A 20,795-nucleotide genomic window follows, 5' to 3' on the forward strand; every position below is an offset into this window, starting at 1 on the left:
CAGAAAGGTCTGGGCCTGGAACCTTCTTGTTGTGACATCCCATTACAAATAAACATAACTATACCTTATATTAATGCTCCTACTGTTTTGTGGTACACCTTAGTTACCGTAATATTGCATGGTAACCTTTCAACACAGCAAAAAAGTTACATTTCAAAATAAAAGTTTCATGCCATATTTCTCCATATTTTTGCTATTTTGGTTTTCTGAATAAATTGCCATGTTGAAGTTTTAGCCTGCTGACCTGCTTTTACCTCTTCACAGCTGCAAGTACTGGACAAAACCTCTGCTAAAAATCGCCTGATGCAAAATACACAAGAAGCTTGACAAAATATCTAGCGCTGCCATGGACTACATGCAGAGCAAAGGATTATGGGAGCTGTAGTTTTTTGCACAAAGACGTTTTCTTTATGCCGACCCAATGACTAACAGCGACGCTTGTGGTGTTAGCTCCAGCTTACTCAAAGGCAGGCGTTTCTACTGTCGAGAATGGGCATTGGAGAAGTTGCAATGCTGCCTGGACGCTCGGATAATTACTGGACATTCCCCTGGTGTACTTATAACAGGAAGTCCGGGAGCAGGAAAAACTGCTCTATGCACAGAAACAATATGGCCGACTTCGAAGGCAGGGCTAGCGTCGGGGTTGGCGAGAAGGTGTCTAGCGTATCACTTTTGCCACAGAGACGAGCAGAGCAGTACGATGGTGTGGAGGTTTGTGCTGGCTTTGGTGGAGCAGCTTAGGAACTCGGAGCTACTCGAGACTGGATACAAGGAAAAGCTGAACACTCCAGCTGTGTCGGCCATCTTGGATCCACTGGCCTGTCAGAAAGACCCAGAGGAAGCATTTAAAAGGTGAGTGAAGTTCAACTGACTTAAAATGAATCTTAGTCTGGTAACATGTTTAAAGGCAAGGAGTTATTCGTATTATTTTTACTGAAGTTATAACTAGGGCTAAATGAGAAAAATATCTAATTGTAATGTATTAATTGAAATTCATTACTATTTATGTGGTAAAGTCAACATTCAATTGTGGGATACTAAATCTTTATTTGATGAATTACCAATACCAGACAAAATTGTACAAATATGACTAAACTTGTTGGACGTTTCCTGAACAGTTTTAGAGTGGTCTTGATCTATATCAGAACTAATATAAGACCACATGGTAGTAAAGGTGCACTATGTAACTTTTCTGATGGAGGATACTGTACTAGTTTGGCTCCATGGAGATGTTATTTCTTTGCCGGGAAAATTCCTTAGTAAGACAGTGTCCATCTACCATGTATTTCATTGTGGGTGTTAAAGTACTATTATTTTGTGTTGAAAATGACTGTCTATATGTAATGTAAGCATTTCAATCGTTTTGTCATATTAAAACATGTATTGTCAACCCTTATTATCAAAACTGAGGTATTGTTCATGCCAACACAGTATTGTACACAGTCATTTTTACAGCACTTCTTTGGATAATCTAAAATGATACCACACTTGTAGTTCTTTCTAGGATGCAGATGATGAACCGAGTCTATAATTACAGTGTATGTGTGTATTTTAGCAGAATCTCTGTTTCATGGTTGGGGGATGTGGGTCTGGACAGGTGCATAGAACCAGGACATCCTAAATGAACCTCCTGAGAGCCCAAACTGAGACTGTTGAGTTTGCATTTTACATCAGAACAGAGGAAGCAAGTTTTGATATCTTTAAACAGTAAGCGTCTGTTTGCTATGGGGTTTTTCATGGAGACTTGTTCTGTATTACTTTCACGATCTAGAATTTGACTTGATTTTTGAGTTAGTGTCAGTTATGATGAATATTTGTGAAACCGTGATGTTTTTTCTTACAATAGTGATATAATACAGATATTGTGACATTTAAATCATCTGCATGTAGATAATCTGGAGTTACTTTGCCTGGACATTTCTAGAGCATGGCATCAAACTTGCATATCTTACATATACATTAGATATTTATTCAATTACAGGCTTGAAAATGTATTTGAAAAAAAGTTTATTCTTACTGAGATCGGGGTCGCCTCTCCACAGATCTGACCTGTAACTTGGCCCAGTGGTGTCACCTGCTAATCTCCAGTTTATTGCCATACTGTGGAACATTCCAGGCAAAGCTATAACATCCCCATGGAGATTCTGTAACTAAAACGTTCTAAAGTTTGACAAGATGACCACTAGTTTGCAAATGACTTTCTCAAAAGACTTATTTTGAGCTAGATTGCAATTTGAAATGTTATTTGAGCTTTCAGATTCTTGCAGGGGAGAAAGAGGAGAAATACGGAGTAAAATGGTGTGGGGAAAAAAGGTGTTGAAATTCATCCCTGGTTGGTGTTTGTGTGTGCAGATTTGACCTCAGATCATTCAACAGTTCAACAGTGAAAAGAAAGTGTTGGATAATATTTACATTTTTCAGCAGGAAAAAAAAATAAATCTAACAACACTAATTGGATAGTAGAGTTGTCAAAGTTTCAAAAATCAAATATCAAATAAAGATGGGACGAGATCTCATGCCACAAGATCTCACGAGATGAAACTACCAGAAGACTGAGGGCACGTGGGAAAAGACGAGGTTGGAAAAAGACGTTGGATCCGATTAAGTCTTGTTCTCGTAGACCCCATCTCATGTCTTGTCCTGACTTGTGAAAATTTTGTCTTGTTCTACTCCTATCAATTGATACTAATTTCAGCAAGTATTGATAGTAAAAATTGTCATTCACAGGTCAGAAATGAAACCTTTCCTGAATAGCTTTAGAATGATCTTAAGTATAAGACCACATAGACTAGTATTTGTACTGTTTCATCTGATCTACAGTAAGTTTCAATCATGAATCATACTAAATTTCTCAAGCAGCTCAAGACAAAATGTTGGTTTTGACTGCACAAAATTGCAATTTCAATTAGATTTAAAGTCGCAAATTGCAAAGTCTGAAATGGTGTTGTTGTGAGTTGTTGTTCTGAGCCTTTTTTGAACGACATCAGCTCCCATTGGGCACTGCAGTTTTCTAACGCAGAAATCAGTGGACTTGTTTCTTTTATTAAGTTGTCTTTAGATCAATATTGTCCAAATTATAATCTAATTATCATATAACAATGATCCACATGTGTCATAGATTATAATTATATAGCAGACAGAAGCACATCTTCAATGCTCCTGCATGTGCATACTTTAAAAACAAAAAATGTAATCTCAACCCAAAATAGTTCAGCCCTATTTTAAATTGCCAGTTTTTTGATACTTGATGCCCTGCCTGTTTCTTGTGAACTGTAAAATGAGGTAAGCCACAAAATAAACAAAAAGTGAGAGGGTTTGAACTGGCTCTGCGGGTCCAGTGTTTGGTAAATGTGTTTGTGCTTGTTCAACTGTTTGGAGTCATAACATCAGGAGCTGGTAGATACTTAACACTGTCTATACAGCAGATTAGTGATACTTGATATCCACTACATGTGCAATGCAAGCACTGGTTTATATGAAGTACCAGCAGTTGTTGTAATTGTTAAGGATGTGACAATACAGTTTTCTCAGATAGTGCTGCAAGTATTTTAGTAGTCAACTAGTTGCTGATTATTTCCATTGTACATTGAGAATTCGTAAAACATTCCCAAACAATCAGTGGTTGAAACATGGTGACAGAAGGATTCAGAATGGTGTAATATTGATCAAGTTAAGAAATGTCAAAGTGCGACCTCGTAAATGAGGTGAAGTGCCCGTCAGTGACCAGGGACCCTCACTGTGACCTAGGATCGTGCTTTCCGAAAATGTAAAATTTATATTAAAAAAATGGGAACATTGTTTTTGCATTTGAATAGTAGTATTATTATTATTTATTTGTAATTAAACTAATCACAACTGTCTGGAGCTCGGAACATTTCAAAAAACGCAAAAATCAACAAGATTGGACATGCCAGTGATCTGTATTTAAAATTCTCAATGATAAAACACAATGAGCTTCAATTTTGAGCAAAGAGAAAAAATTACGAAAAATGACCCACGCACCCATTGTTGTGAAACCAGTAGGCCCTACGCCCTGTCGGGGATCAGGCCCAACAAATAACTACACAGGTCCCACTGAACATTAAAAACAGATGCAGGTGTGATTGTAAATGTTCACTAGATTATTAAAACGCATTAGAAGCACCAATGTATCCAGTTTTGTATGTCCTTGAAATGTACTACATTTTTGAGGTTGTTACTTTGCCTGGAATGTTCCACAGTAGGACTTTATACATATTTTTCTAACATATTATTTTATACACATACACATACCTTGAAAGATATGCATTCTTACTGTGAACCGGGTCTATCCATCTATCTCTTTCTCTCTTGTTCTCTACTTTTCTCTCTCTTTCTGCGAAAACACCTGTCATCCTTTCTTCTTTTTCCCTCCCCTCCTCCTCCTCCTCTTCCTCCACCTCTCTCTCTGTAGTTCTCGTCCATCTCTCTCCTCTCTTGTCCAGGAAGTAAAGGTATTTCTGTACTTTCTGGGTCATCTTGTGAATTATTCAGTAACCATGACGACAGGTTCAAGTCTGAATCGAGAAAAATTTCTGGATTCACACCTTTGGCTTTTTTTTTTTTTTTTTCTCCTGGTCTGGGCTCTGGAACAGATGACACTCTCACTCTCTCCATCTGCTTTCAAAGACCATGTGCTTAATACATTTATTTTGTATTAAACCCAAGAACCAAAGGATGTTCAATGGAGAATTTAACCAGCTGCATCTGGGGTCATCTTTTTGTTGTGAGCTGGGCACGAAAATATCTGTCTCATGAAAAAATAGATATATTGTGTACTGTTTTTGGAAAGGAGAATGAAAAAATGCGTTCATTCATAATTTTCCTTATTAAAGAGGGGGTATTTTTTGGAGCGTTCTATCATGTTATCAAAGAAGAAGAAGAAGTTTTGCATGTTTGGGTAATTTTATAATCTCTTCTAGGCCAAATGTAAACCCTCCTTATGATTAGCAGTGTGATATTCACTCTCCCTCCTCTACCATTTATATTCACCCTTTAAAACAAGACCTAGAAAAGCTGGTCCACACATTTATATCAAGTGGCCTGTTCACTGATCTCACAAAGTCCTCCATCAGGCAGCTACAACTGATACAAAATGCTGCTGCTAGGATGGCTGCAAAACAAACAACAAAAAAACCCAAAATAACATCATATTACCCTAGTATTACTCACTGAATCAATTTCAAAATGGTCCACAAATCTCTAAACGGTAGAGTTCCAAAGTATCTGATAGACCTGTTAACTCCTTATGAGCTTCGTCCCTCAGATCAGCTCGGACAGGTCTCCTCGTGGTTCCTCGAGTTCAGACCAAACACGGTCAAGCCATATTTGGTTTCTGTGCATCCCAAATCAGGAATTCTTTACCAGAAAACCAGTGCTTTGAAACAAGGTCTAATATTTCCTTTACTCATAGGTAATATTAAAAAAGACACATCATTTAAATATCGCCTATGAATAATTAATGGAAAGCAAAGCATGAATTGAACCTGATTAATGGCAAAGCTCTCCATGAATGTATGTATTTATTGACTTGAATGTTTTAACGATTCAACTGATGTTTTGCGTTATATGTAAATTATGTAAATTCATATTTTTGCTAACTACCGTATGTGAACTTTTATATTTTGCGAATTTTTGTGATTTTAATTCAGTGTAAAGAACTTTGGGTTGTCTGTGTGCATGAAGAGTGCTCTACAAACATTTCTTTGATTTGATGAACCAAAGCATGACTAATTTGCCTCTAAATCAATAAGTCAAAGTTGCTTCAATGCTGTATACTGCACATCAACGCCACAGGAAGCAACTACAAACCTAATAAAACCATAAAAGGCCGTGTCACTTCCTCTGACTCTAAAATATGGCAATGTCTTTCAATCACATGACTTAACATAACATTTGAAGAACACTTTATGACCTCAGTGCATTCACTCCCCACCCACACAGACCACTGTTAGCTTAGCATTAATCACCATCGTTAAGTAATCAACAGAATTTGATTAGAAATGCCAACTCTGCTCAAGGCAATGCAATCACTTTATTTGAGATGTCGACATTTAAAAGAGCTGTACCTGTTTTTTACTGTCTTTAAAAAAATGTTTAAACTTATAACCAGTTCATTTTAAAGGTTTGCATGGGTCCGAATTATTATTACTCCTAATTATTCACTGCGATGCGTTTGTAACACTTTTCATAACTCGTAGAGACCAGAATAGACGGTGCTGTCCTAGTAATGCTAACAACAACTAACTAAGCTTTCTTGACAGTAAAAAAAATGCTTAATTGCTACAGAAAGTACACATCTCATACAGTTACAGCTCATATTTGTACTGGGGCGAGGCATATTTTGCTCAAATACAAGGGGAAGTTTTGGGTACAGGTCCTTTTAATCAGCCATATTAAAGGTGTCATTTTCTTGGTGGCTGCTTGTTTCCATTAAACTTAACCATCTGATTATTATTGTTAAGTGTCTCAAAAAATCTGTCATATGAGAAAATCACAATATATAAATTGTCATGGATACGGTCAAACATTTTTGTCAATTTTTTGTCAGTTTCATCTACTCCCACTAGTGTTACGATACTAAACTTTCAAACTCGATTTTGATACTAAGGAATAGACTCAATTCTCGCTACCAGTTATGATACCACAATAAAAACAAAACAAACACTTTTTAGATCATAGAATGTCATTACTTTATTTTATATTGCCATGCAGACTTTTATCTTGTGTAATCCCTCAGTCGTTCATGTAGGTTCCATAGTGGTCCATGGGCGTATACTAGTCTATGTGGTCTGGTACTTGTTCTGATACAACTCAAGATCATTCTAAAGCTATTCAGGAAAGGTAAATGTCTTTCTTGTGAATGTGATTTTTTAGTATCGATACCTGCTCAAATGAGTATCAAGTTTCGATACTAGTTTTGGTATCGATTAGTATCTGATATTCAGTACTTTTGACATCTCTACTCTACTTTTTCTAAATAAACTGCAGCTGTTTCCTGTAACGGTGCTGAATAGGGCTGTACAGTATTTCATAAAATTTATTGTAATAGTGCAACAAACTAAATTTATTTCCATAACGCCAAGGCTCTCCATGTTTAAGTTACTTTTATTTTTTTTAAAGTACTTTTTAGCAAAAAATGTATAAAAAATAGACCTAACTCCTCCTACTTAGACTCCTCCTAAACTATAATCATCCACAGTGTAGGATAAAATGTACCTATCTCCATGGAGAATGTTCCGTGTTAAATTTGTATATTGTGTTTTTGACAACATCCCACTAATGAAACTACTGCACATCATCTTCATCAGCTTTGTCAAATTGTTAAGTACAATTCTGTATCATGCTTTTATGGAAAACTGTCGCGTAGGAGCATGAATGGCGTGGGATTGTGGGCTGAGCCTTGGACAGAATCTTACAGCTAACCATAAGGGGGGTTCGAATAGGGCCCGGAGAGATCTCTAAATTAATGAAACATGCATTGATGACATCTAAAAACTCTGCAAGCATTTTTTTGATGAAGGAACAATGTTATAACAAGGTAGAAAGCTCAACAAAGTCCAATACCGTCTTGAAAATATCCCAATAATATCTATGTTACACTGCTTAACAGTCATATCTCATATCACAGTGTTTTCCTATATTATGCAGCCCGAAGATTTAGCCCTTCAAAATATTTTCTTTCACCTCTTCAATTAAGTCTCTGTAGGTTAATAGTGTCATAAATGTGGGGCTGTAGTGAAGTTAGTCATCATGTCTCTTTGTGCGGACATGTTTAGGGGAGGGAGGGGAGCTGCCTAAACACTGAGTCACAGAGGAGCGGTTAGCACTTAGCGGGTAGTTGTGCTGAGCTAGCATAGCCTTGTAAAGAACAATTACTCTGTTTGAAGTTGTGCCAAATGCAAACTCCTCCGAATGTTTAATCTGGTGAGCTTAAATTTCAAACATTAGGTATTATTTTAATAAACAGGTCATCTTAAGAGTCCTAATACCTTCACATTTTATTATTAATTTCTTCTTATTGTAGATCCTTTTGTTTACAGTTTTTCATAAAATAAATATAGATATAGATCTACAGATGGATAGATAGATAGACAGACATGGATGGACAGATGGAGAACCAACCGGACATTGTGGTGGTGGATAAACAACAGAGCAAAGCCGTTATGGAGGACATCGCAGGACCAAGTGATGGGAACATTAGGAAAAATAAAATAGAAACTAGAGAAATACCAGGGACTCAAAGAAAACTGGCCTTAGTCATCGGAGCACTCGGGACAGTGACCCCTAGACTGGAGGGGTGGCCCTGGAAAAAAAATCTCAGGCCAGAAAAGTGCATTACTAGGAACAATAATGTGTGTGTGTGTGTATATATATATATATATATATATATATATATATATATATATATATATATATATATATATATATATATATATGTATTATAGTATATAATATAATACAGTTGAAACCAGAAGGTAAAACAATTATACATAAGTATAAGCACCATGGGAATGTCCAGCCATCACACCGCTCAGGGAGAAGACAGGTTCTGTGTTCCAGAGATGAACGTGCTTTTGGTCTGAAATGTCATATCAACCCAAGAACAAAAGCAAAAGACCTTGTGAAAATGCTGGTTGAAGGTGGTAAGAGTCTGTCATTATCCACAGTGAAACGAGGACTGTATCGACATGAGCTGAAAGGCCACTCAGCAGGAAGAAGCCCTTATTCCTAAAGAAACATAAAAATGACAGATTACATTTTGCAAGTGCACACAGGAACAAAGGCCTTAATTTTTGGAGGCATGTCCTGTGGTCTGATGAAACTAAAATTGAACTGTCATTGACAACATCATCCCAATTGTGAAATACGGTGGTGGTGGTGGTGGTGTAGTTTTGCTGCAAGAGGAACTGGTCACTTCACAAAATAGATGACATCATGACAAAAGAACATTATGTGGAAATACTGAAGGAACATCTCAAGACATCAGCCAGGAAGTTAAAGCTTTGGTGCAAATGGGTCTTCCAAATGGACAATGACCCTAAACATACTGACAAAATAGTTACAAAGTGGTTTAAGAATAACAAAGTTAATGTTTTGAAGTGGCCATTACAAAGACCTGATCTCAAACCTATTGGAAATGTATGGGCAGACCTGAGAAGGCATGTGCGAGCAAGGCGGCCTACAGACTTGGCTCAGTTACATCAGGTCTGTCAGAAGGAATGAGTCTAAATTCTTCCCAACTATTGTGAGAAGCTTGTGGAAGGATATCCAAAACATTTGACCCAAGTCATACAGTTTAAAGGAAGTGTTACCAAATACTAATGAAATGTATGTAAACTTCTGACTATGAAGAAAGTAATGAAAAATTTTCTAAAAATCCTTCTTAATTCTAATTGACCTAAAACAGTAAAAGTTTAGTCTGATTTCATGTCAAACAGTGATCTTTTTATATAGTGTATGTACATTTCTGGTTTCAACTGTGTATATATATATATATATATATATATATATATATATATATATATATATATATATATATGGAAGAAGTAGGGTCAGCATCAGGGTTATACTTTATCTCATTACTCTTTTATATCTCTTCTTTATTTGCCCCTGTGCTCTATTACATTTAATTATAATCGTACTTATGGCAAAAGTTTTTTTTTTTTTTTTTGTTTTTTAAGTTGAATTAATATTTCAATTATATTCAGTTCACATTCAACACGACAATGAAATAAAACTGCATAAATTATGAGAGTCTGTAATGAAGACCCATTTTAGGGATGTCAAAAGTATCAGATACTAATCCATACTAAAACTAGTATGAAATCTAAATTGTCATTTGAGCAAGTATCGATACTAAAGTCACATTCACAGGACAGAAATGAAATGAACATTTTCTGAATAACTTTAGAATGATCTTAAGCTGTACCTGAACAAGTATAAGACCACATTACACAGATATAAAGTACTACTACTTAATGTTGAACATTACATTCTATTGTCTAAATATTTTTTTAATTAACATTGTGGTATCAGAATTGGTATTGAGTATCGAGTATTCCTTAAAGTGGAGTTTATTTTAGTATAGTGCCAACAATAGGCGGCCATAGTGAACACAACTCAGCAGTGGAAGATAAACTTTTTTGAAAGCGACTGGAACAGACTGCAAAACAAATGGTTTTCTCACCTCGTTTTCTTGGCTCTTTTCCAACAAGTGTATTCTAAAAAATGCCTTGGGTGCCTCTGTGTTTGCTTCCTATAGTTAATTCGCTAACTGACTTTGAGCACCCTCTGGTGGTTGTTTAACAGAACACAGCCTCGAGTGACCATTACTACACCTGGAATGCATGGCTCTGTTTACATATAAAAATGGAGTATAAAAGGGCCAATATTAAGCTATTTTCTATGTTCAAATGTTCTTTCGTCATCAAAAACATAGAGTTGCATTTTATTTCATTTGTACATGTTTAAAAAACGACTCCTGCATATTGAGGCTGTGATGTCATATGGCAGCACTACAGGAAGTGCTCCATGGTGCTTTTAAACTCCATATACCTTCACTAGAATAATTTGGATTATTTCAACCCTGGAACTGCCAATCTCTGCTGAACTAAAGGTAAAGATTTGCCTGGAATCAAGAATACATACTTACAACAATGTGAGTCTGGTCCCTGGTGAATTTCCCCCTTTTCAGATGGACGTGATTGACAGATGAGTTAGCCAATCAGGGACATACATGGTCTGTCAGTATCTGCAAAAATAAAGGAAAAAAATATCAAGGGCAGCTTAAAAAAAAAAAAAAGAAAGCAGATTTTTACAGAATCAATTAGCCAAGCACTAAACTCTGTTAATCTGAACTGAGACAAACTTCATTCAATTTGTAAATATATTGAACATGTTAAATAAGAGGTGATAGCTCCTTCTTTTCATATGTGTCACAGAAAATATATATATTATATATTATATATTATATATTATATATATATATATATATATATATATATATAAGTCTGATCACATTTAGCTGCAGTGGAGAGTGTGGGTACCAGACTGATACCAACCTGTATTAATAATTCAAAAAGATATCATTCTGAATTTGCCAGGCAAGTGAAAGGTAGCTGTTAACTTGAAAACTACTGCAACAGAGCATTTTGAGCTTGGGAGATGTAGACAGACTGCTACTGCTACTACTACTACTGCCACTACTACTGTCACTACTACTGATGATGATGATAATGATAATAATAATAATAATAAAAGGGTTATTCAAACAAAACAAATGTAACAAAGCACAACTCTGGGTATGTTTTTAATGAGGGAACTACTACTAATACTAATACTAATGTTTCTTAAAAGTCCCAAGAGTCAGTTTTGACACAGGACGTATTGCATTAGAATTATTCATGTTAAAACAAATTACCCCTCTAAATACCTTCTCTCCTTGTGTCTTTTCAGAGCAGTCCTGGGCCCACTCCTAGAGCTGCCCGCCCCAGCACAGCCCCTGCTTCTGCTGGTGGACGGTCTGGACCATGGAGTGCCCCCTGGAGGGCATGGAGCTCATAGCACCTCCATCGCAGAACTCCTTGCCTCTCACGTGCATCTGCTCCCAGGCTGGCTGCTGCTCGTCTGCTCTATACGGCGACAAAACAAGGCCCTTTGCAAAATGTTCTCAGGTACAAATATCAGGATTTATGAGTATGAAAAACTGACACACAAAAAAGTGGACTAAACATGGACAAATGTAGATTCAGATTACAACATTTAACATAACAGAAGTCAAAAGTTACGTTGCTTTGCCTGGATTGTTCCACAGTGTCCCATTAAATTTATTGACAAAAATGACATATCATTTATTTTTGGACATTTTAAAAGTTACACAGCTCTGAGGGCAGGTTGCTTGGCAACAGCAAAACAGACTCTCACAGCTACACAAATCAAATAATAAACAAAATATCTTATTTGGTAGAATTTGATAATATACTGTATAGTGATTGAAAAAGTACCCTGTTACACATGTTTTTCCTGCTCTTTGGTGGGACATTTGAAGTGTACCAACTAAGCTCCTATAACCTCTACTTTAACTCGTACTTAGCCTTAAATTGACTTCTCTCTTTGGTAATTTCCAGGTTTCCGTCGCATATGCCTGGATGACCTGCGAAAGCCCTCTCCAGTCCATGACGTGCAGCAGTACATTCTTTGTCGTTTGGACCAGGACTCCACATTACGTCGTCAGCTCAGCCCGGACACAGCGGACATGTTGAATCTCCTCCATATCAAGAGCGGGGGCTGCTTCTTGTTCCTCCAGCGTGTTTTGGACGGGGTCGCTGCATCTCTTATCAGTCTACGTGAAATCCGAGACATTCCTGGGACTCTGAATGGACTATATCTATGGCTATGTCAAAGGTTATTCCCACGTGGACATTTTATCTACATTAAACCTATATTAAACATTCTTTTAGCTGCTACGAAACCGCTAACCCCTCAGGAAATATTCACAGCGGTATGGACACAAGATCCTTCACTTTCTTTTCAAGATTTTGAAAACAAACTTCGAACTTTATTTTCTCTTCTAATTGACGGTCCAAATGGCACAAAACTGCTCTTTCATGCCAGCTTTGCCGAATGGCTGTTGGATGTGAAATATTGCACTCAAAAATACTTGTGTAGTCGCAATGAGGGACATACAATGCTAGCTATGGCTTTATCTTTGCAAGGAGCTCATTTGGATTGCCAAAATATTTGTGAATTGGCTACACATTTAGTTAACTCAGGTCAACATAAAGATAACCCATCATTGTTAGCACTTTGGATGCTATATGCGGACGTACCAAGACTTAATGCATCTGCTAGTCTTTATGCTTCAAATTTTGTAAGTGAAGATGTAAAGCATTTGCTAAACATAAGTGGACTTTTGCAATCAGATCATTTAGGCATGGAAAATTTGCAAGAAGAAATCCACAATATTAAAATAACTTTCGAACGGGAATTGTCAGTAAAGAAACTGCTCGAAAGCGGTGTGGCAGTTAACCAGCGTAACTCTACCGACGAAAGAACGTTGCTTGCTAATGCTGCTATCGAAGGCTCTGAAAACATTGTTGATTTTTTGCTAAAACAGGGCGCAGATCCTCTTTTAACAGACCAACAAGGCCAGACTCCACTAACTCTAGCTTCCAGACAGGGACATGTCAAAGTTTTGAAAGTTTTGCTAGACTGGGCTGAGAAACAAGAGAATGAAGTTGCGACTAGAATGATGGAGCAAGTGGACGTTGAAGGCTGGACTGCACTGAGATCTGCGGCATGGGGCGGCCATATTGAAGTGGTAAAGCTGCTGTTAGACGCAGGGGCAGATGTTGACGGTTGCGATGCTGAAGGTAAAACCGCACTGCGAGCTGCCGCATGGGGAGGGCATGAAGAGATTGTCAGGATACTACTCAAATATGGTGCTAATTTTGATAAGGCTGATTGCAATGGGAGGACGCCACTTATTGCGACTGCTTACATGGGACATCAAGAGACTGTTGAAATACTTTTAGATCATGGTGCAGAGGTGAATTTCGCAGATGGAGATGGTAGGACCGCGCTTTCTGTTGCTGCCTTGTGCGTACCAACCGTAGCGGGGGTAAAGGGCTATGGAGAGGTTGTGAGTTTGCTGCTAGAAAGAGGAGCTAATCCAGGGCACAGAGATAAAGATGGAATGACACCATTGTTGCTAGCAGCATATGAAGGAAATGAAGACGTAGTAGAGCTTTTGCTGGAAGCTGGAGCAGACGTGGATGAAACTGCAAGGCAAGATGGCGAATTACAATCTGCCGCAGCTGTTACGCCTCTCCTTGCTGCTGCGGCAATGGGGCATATGAGCACTGTGTCAAAATTGCTTTTTTGGGGTGCGGATGTAGACGCTATTGACAGTGAAGGGAGGACTGCTTTGTGTCTAGCAGCAGCGCAGGGTAGTGTGGAGGTAGTGCGTGCGTTATTGGACCGAGGACTAGATGAGAACCATAAGGATGACTTAGGTTGGACTCCGCTACACGCTGCAGCTTGCGAAGGGCATAAAATCATTTGTGGAGTTTTGATGGAACAAGGGAGCATGGTACGTGTGGGCGAAATGGACATTGAAGGACGAACTGCTTTGATTTTAGCTGCACAAGAGGGTCACGTTTCAACTGTACGCCTACTTTTAGATAGACGCTGCCCCATTGACCACAGGGCATATGATGGGCATTCTGCTTTGAGCGCTGCCCTGCTGGAGGAACAGACAGAAGTGGCAGAGTTGCTTATGCGCCGTGGGGCAGATACAGATGTTCGAGATGCAGAAGGACGCCCCCTGCTGTATTTACTGGTGCTAGAGGGGCGATTAGAAATGTCAACGTTATTGTTGGAGAAAGGGGGAGTGCCACTGGAGTCTAAAGATGCAGAGGGCAGGACTGCGTTGCATGTTGCATGTTGGCAGGGCTCTGTGGAGATGGTGAATTTGTTACTGAAATATTCTGCAAACCCAAATGCCCAGGATTCTGAAGGAAGACCTCCTCTTCACTCCATAGCCTGGACCGGGCACACTCAAGTGGGTCGAAAACTTTTAGAGACCCCTGGTATAGACATAGATCTATGTTGTAACCAAGGAGCTACCGCACTAAGCATAGCAGCGCAAGAGGGAAATGTCAACATTGTGGCTATGCTTTTGGACAAAGGAGCTAACCCAGAGCATGTGGATAAATACAATCGCACTCCAGTGAAAGTAGCAGCTAAACATGGGCATGCTAACATCATCAGATTATTGGAAAGCTATGGTGCTAAACCTTACATCGGACCACGATCTAGAACTGTCTCCCCTATCAAGCCCTCAACTTCCTCGGGTATCCCGCAATACAATGAGGCACAGAATCGTTTGGAGTTAGCTAGTGCGAGTGGTGCTACTTCCTCGTCCTCTTTCTCCTCTCCCGCATCAACAGCTGAACGTTTTCATTCCATGCAAAGTTCACAAACCTCCTCTACTTGTCATTCCCTTGCTACAGTTCAAACTGTCCCAGCTGATAGCATAAGCTTTATCCAACAAATTCAACAGCATTCTCTACCAAGAGCACGTAGTCGGCCTTCAACTTTGCCCCATGGCTCAACACTTGGTAGTCTACACGAAAGCACCAAAAGGAGACTGAAAGATAGTCCTTCTGCTACTTTATGCACTGTTAATGCTATTGTCCACCAATCAGACCAACCCCCAAAAAACATGGATTATCAAAAGATGCACCAAGAAAATATAAGGACGGCTTACACTGGTGGCAAATGGCATTCTGTTATGACTTCTTTAGGTATAATGCCAGGGCAGGACAGTCCTATTGCAAACATAGACAACCCTCCTCCAGTAGGATACCCATATAGAAATGCATGGGATAGCATGACAGAAAAAGACATTAAAACCCCATTGCATTATAGTTTCAGTCCTAATAGTGCCTTCACAGAGGAGCTGACGATTTCAACTAAAGATCCACAGCTGAACCTAAAACAGGCTATAAAACTGCAGTTTGAAGGTCCCACCAGCGCGGTTCTGTACAAGAGGGAGACCCCGCTATGACCATAGCACAGGTGAGCTAAAGGAAAGGCGGGGATAATATAAGAAATAGAGAAAGGTTTTTAATATGTGATAATACTGACCCATTCAGTCTCTGTAATGAAAATGTTTAATGGCTAGGAATTTTAGGAAGAACACATACTATGCAGTCTTGCGGCTTTACTTCTCTTTAAAAACATGCTTTTGGTCATGTTGTGATAAGTGTTTCTCATTTTATTTAAAATAATGTCTGCCTTTGGAAAACTTCCTCTGTTTCCAATGAGGAATTTAGGTGTGGAGCGCCCTCTGCTGTCAACAATGGAAATTAACATTTAGAGAGTAAACAACTGAAGTCCTTTTCCTTCATGAATGCTGTGCTAATTTTGGTATGTGTTCATTGTGAGCACAGTTTGACCACAGAACGAGTCTGGAAACAGTGTATGGCAACTAAATAACCAATATGTGAATCAAGCATTTCTGAGGCTCAAACAGGATGCGACTTTGGATTAATGAAACAAGTGTGAATGAGAGTGAAGCAAAAATACAACTCTAGGAAAGTTTTAGATGAGGCAATATAACATGGTTAAACCTAAAGTACCCAATTGTTTTCTCATAAATTTGTAAATTGTTTTCCACCCAAGAAAGTGTATTGTAAAAGTAAAACTTGGTCACATAAATCAGAGTGCTACTCACAGTTCTTCAAACAAAAAAACATTTGATCTAAATTGTATCGAAGAGCCATTTGCAGTCACTACATGACGCTTTTGCACGAGCGCTGATTGGCTGTGTGAGGGTGGTCAACCCTGCTTCGCTTTTGTGTCTAAAAAAGCTGTTCCAAAAGCTGTATAAGTGGTTGAAAAATCATGCACGTGAATACTAGTGATGTGCCAAGAGGTGAGAGATATGAACTCGTTAGATGGATTTAAATACCTACATCCTCTTTTCAAGAAAATCGGGTACCCCAGCCCTGTTAAAGGAACCAAATGTCAATATAGCTTTTACTGATCACAATTCTAGTGCTGAATTATTCTTTATTATAAAAAAAACACATTAGACATGATGGCCAAATTGTTATAACTGTTACAATTTGGTGTTGTGTTTCTCAAGATGATTATACAATCTGAAAGCAGAATGAGCCCCGCATTTGGGTTGTAACTTTCACTGCTGAAATCCAGTTGGTTTAAAACTAAAAGGCGTCTCTCTGATCTGAATGGTCACTTCCTAAACCCCAGCATCTGCAGACAATCACTGATCAGTGAGTGAATTTTGGAGATTCTGAGCTTTCACGAGGCATGTCTGTACAGTGAGAGTAAGGAGGGAAATCTTTTCTATGTGCAAATTAAGGCATACAAACACAAAACATTAACATATCATTTTCTTTGTGTATTTGAGAATACTTAATAATAGTTAATCGAATTATTAATCAAATTATTCTCAAGAGTAAATATTGAGAAGCAGACTCAACTAATGAGATCCAAACACTTTTGAAAACTATGACAAGCGACTGCAAATTACAAAAACTGACCTTCCAAACATCTCAAATCTACTAATATTTCTCCTTATTTCCTCAGGTGAAGTAAAGGCAGTTTCTACAAAAGAACACTGACATCAAGAAAACCACCAAACTACATTATTTCAGAGCAGTAAATGTTAAGGATAATTTAATTTATGATGTGCTCGGCTCACATATATCCATTATAAGACATTTTCATTAGTTCAATCAAGATGCTCAGCATGATCTCAAATAAAACTAGCTTTTAACTAATTCCCTCAATAATTTTGCAAAGGACTAAAGAAATAGTGGCCTTCTTGTTCAGTCATGTCTAAAATCTACATTTAGTTCTTGTGAAAACACAAAGAACTGGTATGTTACCTGCTACCCAAACTTCGACTAAGTATATTTGTACTATTGTGTAAAAAGACACATTTTCTTGAGCCAAACTTCTTTTCTCAATGTGATCCAGCAGAATACAAATGTAGGTGTAAGAGAGAGTGTTAAAGGTGCACTGCGTAACTTTTCTTATGTAGGGTACGCTGTTGTTTGTCTCCGTTGAGATATTGCTTTGTCTGGATTTTTTCACAGTTTGGAAATTAACTTCCATGAAGTGGATGGGTCCCCCAGGCCAAGTTAAACGTCAGATCTGTGGAGATAGCAAATTGTGGTTGGGATTCAGATTCTTCAATACTTAATGAAGATGTGAGTCTGGAGCAGTGAAACTCCCGAGTTCAGATGAGCGTGATTGACAGGTGGATTAGCCAGTCAGGGACATGCATGGTCCATTTGTATCAAAACAAATATGACTGTTTACAAGGAAAAAAATATATCAATGAGTGAAGCACTAAACAAATATTCTGAGGTGAGAGAAATTTGTATTTAATTTTGTTTGTAAATGACAGCTGACCAATGATCTCTTTCATTTCACATGTGTCAGTGAAATAAATCTGTTTACATGATCATGTTTGATCAGGCTTCAGACACAACTGAATAAAAATACAGAAATATATCATCTGGATTTGTCAGGCAAAAATTGTGAGACATTCCAGGCAAGGCAATAACATGTCTATAGAGACAAGCAGGTGGCAGACCTTTTTAATGGAATTTTGAAGTGTGAAAACTGTTAATTATACAGATCAGACAAAAGAGACGAAGTTAAAGGTGCACTGTGTAACTTTTCTGTTGGAGGTACACTACTGCTTGTCTCCATGGAGTTCTTATTACTTTGCCTTTGTTTTTTAAATGTTTTATTGCAATGGTTTGACTTCTTCACATATCATCTCCATGGAGGCATGCAACCTCCACCAGTAAAGTTGTAGAGTGAACCTTTAAAACTAACCTTGTTCAGCAAGATTGAATCTTGTGATATTTGTAACTTCAGAAACTCACGAGAATCCATCTTTGAATGAACCTGGCTGTTAGGTTAACCAGGTGTGTGCACCAATCAAACAGTAGCATTGAGATTTGAGTGGAAGCCAAAAGCAAAACGCCCAAACTAAAACAAACATGACGACACCGATGGACGTCAATACGGATTATTTTATTTGTGAAAAATGTGTAAGCCCTTGTGGACAGGGAATATGTCTGCTTTTCCCTCAACTGAATTTAATAAAAGTTTGATTTTTCGTCTTGTTTCGCTCTGTGATGCTTTGACCAATCAGATTCAAATAATCATGATGTTCTGCTTTTCCGATCACATTCAGTGAGATTGATAATGTGTCGAACTCAATTCAGAGTGACACACACATCAGTCTGCCATGAGTCAGGTTACTTTAAAACACACACACAAAATGTCACTTTGTTGTTCCTATGAGACAGTATATTGTAAAAATCTGTAATGTGCATCAAGGAATATCCTATGTGTTTTGGAAATTTAAGTCTGCCCTGTGGAGTATTATATTTTTATCCAGTTATTAAAGGCAACTTTTGTGGTCAGTCGGTTGCCACCTCATCTTCTTGCAGATGTTGTTGTGGAATGTTCCACAGTATGGCATAAACATAACCATATCACTTTTTTTTTTTTATTGTGCTTGTTTATTGCCGAATATATATCTTGAAAACATTTAGTCTTAATGTGAGTGTGGACTTGACCTGATGGCATCCCTTATCACCATGCAGACAGATAAGTTTAATGCTATACTGTGAAACATTCTAGGCCAAGCCATCTCCATGGGGACAACCAGGCAATGGACCCTCCACCAGAAAATTTACATATTTTCAACCTTTACAAAATGCTGGATGTCATTTGAGACCTAGCAATACATATTAATACTTCTGAAACTTTAAACTCAGTTTTCTGAGGACTCGAGTGCCTTTGCTTTTCTAAGCCTGTAGCTCATGTACAAATCTGTAATTTAAAGTAGTTTATATTTTTTCATTTTGTTCAATGTTCAGCATGTTTTTGGGTTTAATATAAATTAACATTTAGAGTTTGTGTTCATTAAAGTTGTAATTCCCTTTTTTGTAATTTGTTCTTTTTATATTATTACAGAGACTTTTCATTTAATAGATCCTGACAAGATGAAAAATATAATGCTAATCTGAAACCCAAGGATATTAACCTGTTTAGCTCAATTACACCTTACATCTATGTTATGGCTGTCAATTTAACCAACTTTGACTAAGCAAGACCTGTCACTCAACCAAACCAAAACTACATCAGGACTTTGTTACAATATCACATCTTAGTGTTACGTTATTATGAAAAGAAACGTCACGGTTAAACACTTATTCACGATTACTGAATCATTTTCTTTCATTCACATTCTCTAACACATTACTGTTCCTCTTGAATGTCACCAGCCTTATGAAATCAGCTTTCTGAATGAGAACGTAAAATTAATGTGACATAAATTTAGGTATACTTGTTGGACAATAGATTGAATTTTATATATATATATATATATATATATATATATATATATATATATATATATATATATATATATATATATATATATATATATATATATATATATATATATATATATATATATATATACACATACATACACACGCGCACACACGTACACATAGGGGCTGGGCACACACAAGACATTATTTGGTGTTTAGGAGTTTAACTAAAAGGTCTTTAAGGTGAGGGTGGGGTCTGTTTGAGGATGTGATCTTGGTGTTTGAGATCTTGCTCCAGAACAATGAGTTAAATGTTAAAGATAATTTCATTGTGTTTTTGGGTGGGGTTTTGGCTGAGGTGTCATTTTGTGAACTTTCCATGGAAATAGAAAGTTATAACCTTACTTCAGAACATTCTCCATGGAGAGAAGTCTTATGCAATAGTGTGGAATACACTACAAAAATATCTGTACTTTCAGTCGATTCTACATTTAGTCATAGTTTTAGTTGCTATGGTTACTTTTTATTTCATTTTAATCAACACAAATATAACCACATTCAGTCACAGTCTGCAGCATCTGGGGGGCACTAATTTATCCAGTTTTGCATGTCCTTGAAATGTGTTCCATTTCTGGGATGCTAAATTACGTAGTTTTGTTTTGTTTTTGTTTTTTTGTTTTTTTGTTTTTTTGATTTTGGTTTTCTTATATAAGAATAAGAAAATTATCATTTTGATTTTAAACTGTTTTCATCAAGCCAAAAACCCAAGATATTTATAGGTGGTGACTCTTTCAATCAATGTACCATTTAGTGTATAAAGATTTTTAGCTTTCTCAAATAATGTTTTTAGAAAAAGGATAAATTTAGTTTCCTTTTCATTCA

General features: G+C 37.5%; 1 protein-coding gene across 4 annotated transcripts in view; it reads left to right on the forward strand.

Moving 5' to 3' along the window:
• The window catches only part of ankrd50l (ankyrin repeat domain 50-like), a 41,698-nt gene extending 22,176 nt beyond the window's left edge, over window positions 1-19,522 (forward strand). Inside the window, exons 3-6 of one of the 4 annotated variants that reach the window (XM_055230415.1) lie at window positions 265-852; window positions 11,476-11,693; window positions 12,147-15,600; window positions 17,137-18,999. In XM_055230415.1, the coding sequence (XP_055086390.1) occupies window positions 422-852; window positions 11,476-11,693; window positions 12,147-15,589 (4,092 nt within the window). In that variant the 5' untranslated portion in view covers window positions 265-421 and the 3' untranslated portion in view covers window positions 15,590-15,600; window positions 17,137-18,999. Of the gene's footprint in view, window positions 1-264; window positions 853-11,475; window positions 11,694-12,146 lie in introns of all 4 variants that reach the window. The other 3 variants (XM_033987431.2, XM_055230416.1, XM_033987430.2) reach the window with 3 other exon arrangements.
• Window positions 19,523-20,795: the final 1,273 nt, after the last annotated feature.

Source organism: Periophthalmus magnuspinnatus, chromosome 21, assembly GCF_009829125.3.
Source record: "Periophthalmus magnuspinnatus isolate fPerMag1 chromosome 21, fPerMag1.2.pri, whole genome shotgun sequence".
In the NCBI taxonomy this organism is placed as follows: domain Eukaryota; kingdom Metazoa; phylum Chordata; class Actinopteri; order Gobiiformes; family Gobiidae; genus Periophthalmus; species Periophthalmus magnuspinnatus.